At 43.0% G+C, this 8061-nt stretch overlaps 1 protein-coding gene across 1 annotated transcript; it reads right to left on the reverse strand.

Moving 5' to 3' along the window:
* Positions 1 to 1093: 1093 nt before the first annotated feature.
* LOC118739317 (protein pygopus) lies at positions 1094 to 8061 on the reverse strand. The gene is made up of 3 exons (XM_036470574.1): positions 6825 to 8061; positions 2895 to 6028; positions 1094 to 2831 (listed from the first exon to the last, which is right to left on the reverse strand). The coding sequence occupies exons 2-3, from the start codon at positions 5555 to 5557 to the stop codon at positions 2711 to 2713; spliced, it is 2784 nt and encodes a 927-aa protein (XP_036326467.1). The 5' UTR covers positions 5558 to 6028; positions 6825 to 8061; the 3' UTR covers positions 1094 to 2710.

Consider the following 8061-nt stretch of genomic DNA (forward strand, 5'->3'; position numbering starts at 1 on the left):
AGCTTACTCGCACCATAGGTACCATTGCAAGTCTTCTGGTCCAGCTTCCACTTCTTCTGCTTCTGTAGGTTTACCAGTTGCCGAATCACCGAATTGAGATTCCTGATGCGGGGATTCCCGGGTTCGACCTGGCGAAAGTTATCTCGTTCGTCCGCTAGAACAGTCGCTTGAGCTGGGAAATTTCGGCTTGTTTCCTTATTACATCCAGCGTGGATGAAGCCAACTGCAGCCGCAGTGGTAACGACGGTTGGTGTGGGAAGGGCCGGGAAGGTGTCCTCTGCAATTTCTGTAAAGCGACTCGGGTTTTACCTGACCAAGGGCTGTTGTTTCGGAGATCTAAGGGTAAAGTCCCGCCCGCTGTCTTGCTTTAAAGAGGGTTATTACTAATCTTAACGAAAACTGAAAATATTCTAAAAATGTGTGCTTGTTAACAATCAATTACAGTTTTCAAATAATAAAACGGAGAAATTGAATTTTTTTGTATATTTATTGAAGTTGTTTTTTTTTTATTATTTTATTTAATTATAAATAACTTAAAGTTTAATACTTCTATATTATAATTTTTTTACTTTAATAATAATATTTTCTTCTGTTTTTGTGGGTTTTAATATTATTTCAATTGTTTATTCAGTATTATTTGCGATAACATTTAAAAAGAAGTCCATTTAATTCTTGTTTTTGTGTTTTATTTGTTACAACTGTGTATTACACTTTGTTATTGGCTTTCCCAGTTAGTATAATTAATTACTTATTTTCTTTGTTTATTCATTGTTTGCGTATGTTTGTTTTTGTGTTTACCTGTCTATGTTCATCTTTTAATTTTTGTATTCGTTCAGTACAGACTCGCGCTTTACCATCAATTAATGTCAATATGTATTAACTTTCTTCTTTGTTTATCCTACCACTATGTTAATTCTTTTGTTAGTAAATTTTACAACTCGACCTCGACAGCTGTTTATGCTTCATTATAATGTTGCTTTTCGCTTTCATATTTTTAATATTTTTTTTTTTCACTTTTATTACATTTTATGTTTCGTTTATGCATATTTTTTCTTTTAAAAAATTTTGTATATGTATAATATTTATGTTTTTTTTTTTATTTGCGAAAAAATCTTTAATTTAATTCACAGTTTTATCATACATTTCTTATTAAGCAGTAAAAATAAAAAAAGTACATACACGCAAATACGAAACTAAAGCGAACGAAAATTATGAAAATATAAACTATGCAAATCAGATGTATATCAGATGGCGCAGAAAATAAAACTACGTATTGTATGTATTTAATTTGAAAATGAAACTAGGCAAAGTTGATTCGCAACACACACACAGCAGTGTAGCAATAAGCGGCGGAAAGCGCTTGGCAAACGAAATCGACGATTCACTGCCGCCTCCAATAGCTGATTAGAAGCTGACTTTTTTTTACAAAATTATAAAAACTAACAGACACGCACAAATATTCCCTATAACTGAAAGCAGTTTTAATGTTTCTAACTATTTTTTTTTTTTTAATAAAGTCGTTGAAGTACTATTTGGGTAGTGTAGTTTTTCTTGAAATCTTGTGTGCAGTTTGAAAAGTAGAACATCATTAAACTGAATCAAAATAATTTCTTAGTACATACATACATATGCATATAATTAAAAATTACATTACATCAATTTATTTGAATGTGCCTGATTATATTTAAATTTCCTTGTAAAAAAACTTTCGATACAAAAATATGCCTTTTTCAACACCGCTACGAGTTGAAATGTAAAGTTTTCAACATTTTTCACAATCTGGGTCATCATTAATTAAAATAAATTTTAAAACAATCTAAACATACATAAAATAAAAGCACATACATATACGATTTCTTACAAAACTGGTTGGCTTTTTGTTAACAATTTTGATTGGTAAAAGTTTCAATTAGTTAAACCGACTCGTTGTAGACGAATTAAATATAGAATAACACGAAAATTGGTAGTAAAGCGTTTTATGTTTATGGCAGGCATATGTCTACCAGCGACGTTGCGCCCTTTCACCCGCCGCAATGGCGTCGTATATATATGCCCTATGCCCAACTAAATTTCAGCGCGAGATCTGCGCTTGAACCTTAGTTTGTTTGCAAGGCTTTGGACTCACGTTATCTTTGACTTGCGTTTTGTTCTGTCGACTTAATTGCGCCTGCGCGCGTGTGTTACTTTCATTGAGCTGTGTACACATACGCCTATTTGTTCCAAACCTTCATCAATACTTTTTTAATTGCATTTTTTTTTTTTTAATTTGCTTTTAACTTCTTATGTTATCTAACGGTAGTTTAAATCTTAAATCTAATTAGTTGCTTGCTTTTCACTTTATACAAAGTAGTGTGTGTATGTGTGTGTTTTTGTTTTCGTGATTGTAGGTGAGTATGGGTGTGTTGTGTGGGTGTTTGTTTGAATGGGCCATGTCATACGTGCCAATTACTGTAAACACAATCCTCACTTTCGCTTTCACAATCCGAACTTATTAAATTTACTTATTATTTTCTATTGGTGTTGTGTGTATTTTGTGTCCTTGTTGCTCTTGCTTTCCAACGTTTTTCGGCACCATTAACAACCATTTTACAATGCTGACTGTTAGACAGAACAAACGTTCGCTCCATCTCTGCCAGCTTGTCGCCACTTTCGGTTTTGTCTGCCTTTTAAGTTCGAAGCCAACACGCTAGCGCGCTCCTTCTATGCTGTTTCAACACTTAAATTTCACCATTGGTATTGGCTTGGAAGACAGACACTTGTCACAGCACCATTCTGCGTACACTTCATCCTTCAGCATTTGGAAAGCCGCCTCCGTAAGACCCACACATGTCCTGCCAATAAAATTTGATTCATTATTATTAGGTATTTAACTTTTTAGTTTTGTAATCACTCACCTATGAAAGAAGAAATTACAACCGGATTCACAAAATACCGCCTCATCGTTGTCGTTCACTTCTTTGTGGCACATACCGCACGGGTAGATCGGTGGCGCATTTGGATTCTGTGGATTAAATACCATCGGTTGACCAGGAGGATACATTTTGCCAGTGCCCATTGACATCGGTTTTGGGCCACCCATGCCGCCCATTGAACCGCCGGGACCACCCATTGGACCCATTGGTCCGCTCATAGGTCCACCCATTGGACCGCCGGGACCCATCGGACCCCCAGGGCCACCCATCGGACCGCCTGGGCCCATAGGACCACCAGGACCGAACATATTTGGATTTGGTCCGCCCATACCGTGTGGAGGTCCATGTGGGTGTGCATGTGCATGTGGATGGGCATGCGGATGAGGCCCATGTGCATGTGGTGGTCCGTTCATACCTCCAGGTCCACCACCAGGTCCACTACCGCCACCTGGTCCAGGCACGCCGCCCATATGGCCTATATGCGAGCCGCCGCCGTGCGCTCCCATCATATGATGAGGTGGGTGTGGATGATTGGGACCTCCAGGGCCGCCCATGTGATGTGGCATCATTCCACCAGGCCCGTGCATATGCGAGTTCGGTACGCCGCCCATTAGATGTGGTGGTAGTGGGCCGCCGGGATGGTGGTGCGGATGATTCATTAGCTGTTGTTGCGTTGGGCCAAGATGTGGTTGTTGAGGTGGTAGCATTTGATTTGGGCCATTACCGCCGCCCATGACTCCGCACATGCCGCCAGGACCTTGGCCGGAATTAGGCCCTTGACCACCTGGCCCTTGTCCGGGCATCAAGCCTATGCTGCCCGGGCCGCCACTGTTGTGCATTTGCATTTGACCACCTGGTCCTATGCTAGTGTTGCCGCCATGTGACATAGATTGTTGTTGTTGGTGTTGTTGCTGGTGGTGGTGCTGTTGTTGTTGTTGTTGCTGCTGCTGCTGCTGCATAGGAACATTCGCATTCAACTGCTGATGCATAGGACCACCCAATCCAACGCTACCACTCGCGCTCATCGGCCCGTTGTTGTTATTACTGCTATTGCTACTACTGCCACTGCCGGGCCCCATGTTGAGGCCAGACGCGTTGCCTCCCGCACCACAACCCATTGGACTAGCACCGATATTTCCACCGCCACCTCCCATCGAAGGCGATTGTAACGGACTTGGTCCTGGCCCGGCGCCTGATCCTGCACTGTTTAGCATGCCCGGACTGCGTCCGGGGCCACCGCTGGCGCTCCCACTTAATGTGTGCAGTGGTGACATGGCCGGATTTACACCTGGCGCTGGCGAAGAAGTGGGAACGGATATAGATGACGCTGATGACGTCACTGTCGTTGCTGACGAAGATGCTGGTGGCATAGGTCCGTTGGTCAGAGACGGCGCTCCTGCTATGCGCGCCGCAGGCGAGAGATGATGGTTCTGATTGTTGCTGCTATTGTTCGTATTGCTGTTGTTATTGCTATTGCTCGAATTACTTGAAGGCCCTGTATTCGCTGGTGAGTTACCTCCTGGACCAAGTCCACCCAAAGGGCCCATCATATTACCGCTAAGCTGCTGTCCGGGTCCTGACCCTCCAGGTCCTGGCCCGGGTCCGCCTGGCATGTGACTATGATTCGCCGGACCATTTCCTAGTGGACTATGCATTGGTGGTGGGCCCATTTGACCATTGTTCATGTGCGGCGGAGGTTGAGACTGAGACTGCTGCGTTTGCTGATGATGATGTGGTGGATGTGGACCCAGTGGGCTGCCCATCGCACTGCTCATAGGCGAACCCATCGAATTCATTGGGGAACCTTGACCCGGCCCATGCGACATTCCAGGTGGTCCGCCTCCAGGCGCATTTCCCATTGGAGATCCCATTGCTCGTGGGCCATTTGGCCCAGGGCCGGGTCCTGGCCCCGGACCACCCATAGGCGATAAACCACCCATGCCCATGTGATGCGGTGATATGCTTGGACCTCCCATGCCGCCCATAGGGCTCATGCCTCCCATAGCCGCCATTGCGCCCATAGGACTGCCCATTGGTCCACCAGCTCGTCCATGATTCATGTGCGGCGGTAATCCTACTCCAGGTCCCATAGGATGTCCGGGCACGCCCATTGGACTTCCCATTCCCATTGGACTCATGCCACGCATAGGCGGAACTCCCATATGGTGTGGATGCGGCGGGCCTCCGGGATGATGTGGATGCATATGCGGATGCATGTGTGGGGGTGGGCCATGAGGACCACCCATGCCCATATGTGGACCACCCATACCGCCGGGACCGAAATGACCAGGGCCTACCATATGGTTCATGCTCGACATGCTGCTGGTCGACATGCTGGGCGGTGTGTCGTCGAATGGATTTGATGCGACGATTGTATCGCCAAAGCCACCCATTGGTGGCGGCGGTAACAAGTCTGCAGGTGTGGGCGGTGCTTGTGATTGCATGGAATTGGCAGCTGCTGAAGCCGCTGCCGCTGCTGCTGCAGCTGCCGCCACCGAATTAGCATTCGAAGTTTTCCGTCGCTTTTTCGGATTACTCGGCGCAGAGATTATATCCGTAGGTGGTGGCGGCTTGAAATCAGGTGGGCATAACCCACCTGCTGGACCCGTCAAACGATATGGAGCCATACCGAGATGGTGGGTCATATTCGTGGTGTTTTTCTTCCGAATGGTGGCGGCTTTTTTTTCTCACCGGTGAACGAAAAATATCTGGTGTCCGCGAAGTTTTATTTAACTCTGAGAAGCACGTCTGTAAGAAAGTGCTGAACGATGTGATGACCTCTATTTCAAATACTTGGTGGTTATTAATTTCTTTATTCCGTGGGCCAAATAATTTAATTTAGTATGTAGCTGATTGATCTGATCTTGAAGTATTCAGATTTATGTATAATAGCTCCGCTTTAAGTAGGTGGTGCAATGGCACATTTAGATGCACAATTGGGTGCTTAGCATGTTGTGTGTATGTTCTAAGAGAGGCGCTTTGCGTCTTTTTTATACTACAAATCAATACACTAACGTTTTCGGCAATATTGTTTTCTCCAAATTTACTTCTGGGTTGAAATGGCAATGCGTTGTTTTACTAAAGAAATCAGGGCAAGAACTGCGGAAAACATAGATCTGAAAGATAAGAAAATAACAAGGTATTAGAAAAGGAAGCTGTGGTATTGCTAGGTCGAAGTCGATTTGTGACGAGTTAATGTTTACTTATAAGAATCTTGGGAATAAATTAGTTGTAAAAGCATACAAATTTCTCATAGAGTATTTGGCGAATGATGCTGGAGCGACAGTTCTAAGTTAAATATGAATGAAATTAAATAAATAAATAAATTAGGTGTTGTTGTTGTAATAGCATACAAATTCCCCAGATTTTTGGGAGTGTTGCTGGAGTGACAGTGCTTGGCCAGAAATAAGTCTGGGTCGTTCCGGTTACGTAGACCCGACTGCCGCGGGAACAGTTGTTGTTGTAACAGCATACAAATTCTCCAAAGATAAATAAATTAGTAATGACGGCCTCTGTAGACGAGTGTTTAGATGTGCGTACTGGGACCTGGACCTGGGTTCAATCCCTGGTCCGAGCAACATCTAAATTATAAAAAGCTTTTCTAATAGTAGTCGCTACTTGGTGACAATGGCAAACCTCCGAGTATATTTCTGCCAAGAAAAATTTTCTCATAAGACACATTTGCCGTTCAGAGGCGGCGTATAGTTGTATTTCCCTCCATTTGGGGTATAAAACCAGGACGCAACACTACAAATTGGAGAAGCTCGGCCAAACAGCAAAAGTGTAAACGTCAAATATTAGTTAATTCATTCAAATGAGTAATGAAGCTATTCCATATTACTAAATTAGTACACAACATTCATGTCCTGGTTTTTCAAATAACTTTAAACTAAAAGAGCAAATTTTATTCACCTGTTCATTTCCAGCGACGTAAATTATGTTTCATCCGATTGCTGTCCACAATTTGGAATCGAAAGTAGGTTGCCTCAACTCCACTTCCAAGTATGTCCACTGCGTCACTGCTGGATACTTGTCGAGCAGCCTGCAGCCAACGGCTGCTGCTTGCAAACCAACAAAGTTTTTGATGTTCTTTCAATTAACCACTTATTGATAATATTGGAATAAAACCACATCCACCTTAAATAAAATGATCTACAGAAATTTCACTTGCTTGGGCACAAACAATTACTGCTGTTGCTGCTCTACTGCTACGACTACTTCTCCTTCTAAAAGTCTTCTTCTGTTTCCTCTTCACCTACCTTCCTTCTACTCTTCTTCAACTTTTTCACGCTACCTTTTGGCCCTCTTTGCCGTTTTCTGTCTTCAGCAGCAGCGCAAATGGTGCTGCTGCTTCTTGTTCTTCTTTTTGTTCTTTCACAACGCAGCTTCTTTGCATGGCTCACATTTTTTGCCTGCCTGCTTGCCTTTTGCTATAGCCATTGCGGCTACTGCTGCTATCATTTCACTTGCGTATCTCACTATAAAATTTTTTACAGGCGTTCGACCAAATGCAACGTGCAATCTCTTAAGAAAAGTTCTTGCATCGATCACAAATCGTTTATTAAAAATAGAGTATTTGAATTATGCGCAGAAAATTGAATTTAGGCAAAGCGTGTACAGCGCGATCTGGTGCATATCGTAATATAGTCCCCGTTGCACACTTCGTTGCGCGATCTTGCGATGACAATTTACAATGTGGAAGGCATACACAGTAGAGCTGTTGGTTCTACTAAAACCCAAAATGAGCTCGTAAGTTGGGAAAAGAAATTTAGCAGACTTTTGGTTCTGGTCGTATTGCCCGTGCCAAAAATTCCTCGCTTTCCCAAATAAAAAAGTTCACATACATACGTACGCACGCACAGAGAAAACCGCCGCTGGATAGTTGGTTATTCCGATTAGCGACGCGCTTTTGTATATTCGCCACTGTGCTAGGCAGCGGCACGTTTTCTAATCGCGTTTTTCACGCCACTTTTTCATGCAAATTTATGTAAACTTTAATAAATTGGTTATATTTTTGACAATGAATTTTCGCCTGCCACTTTCAGTAACGCCATTCAATTCATAATTTGTTTTCTTCTTATTCTTCGTTAAAGAAGCGAAACTCAACATGATTCGTTAAAATGAATTCAACACCTTCGTTAAAAGCAGA

The sequence above is a fragment of the Rhagoletis pomonella genome, unplaced genomic scaffold (genome assembly GCF_013731165.1).
Source record: "Rhagoletis pomonella isolate Grant_MI unplaced genomic scaffold, Rhpom_1.0 Rhpom_scaffold_00001, whole genome shotgun sequence".
Lineage (NCBI taxonomy): Eukaryota > Metazoa > Arthropoda > Insecta > Diptera > Tephritidae > Rhagoletis > Rhagoletis pomonella.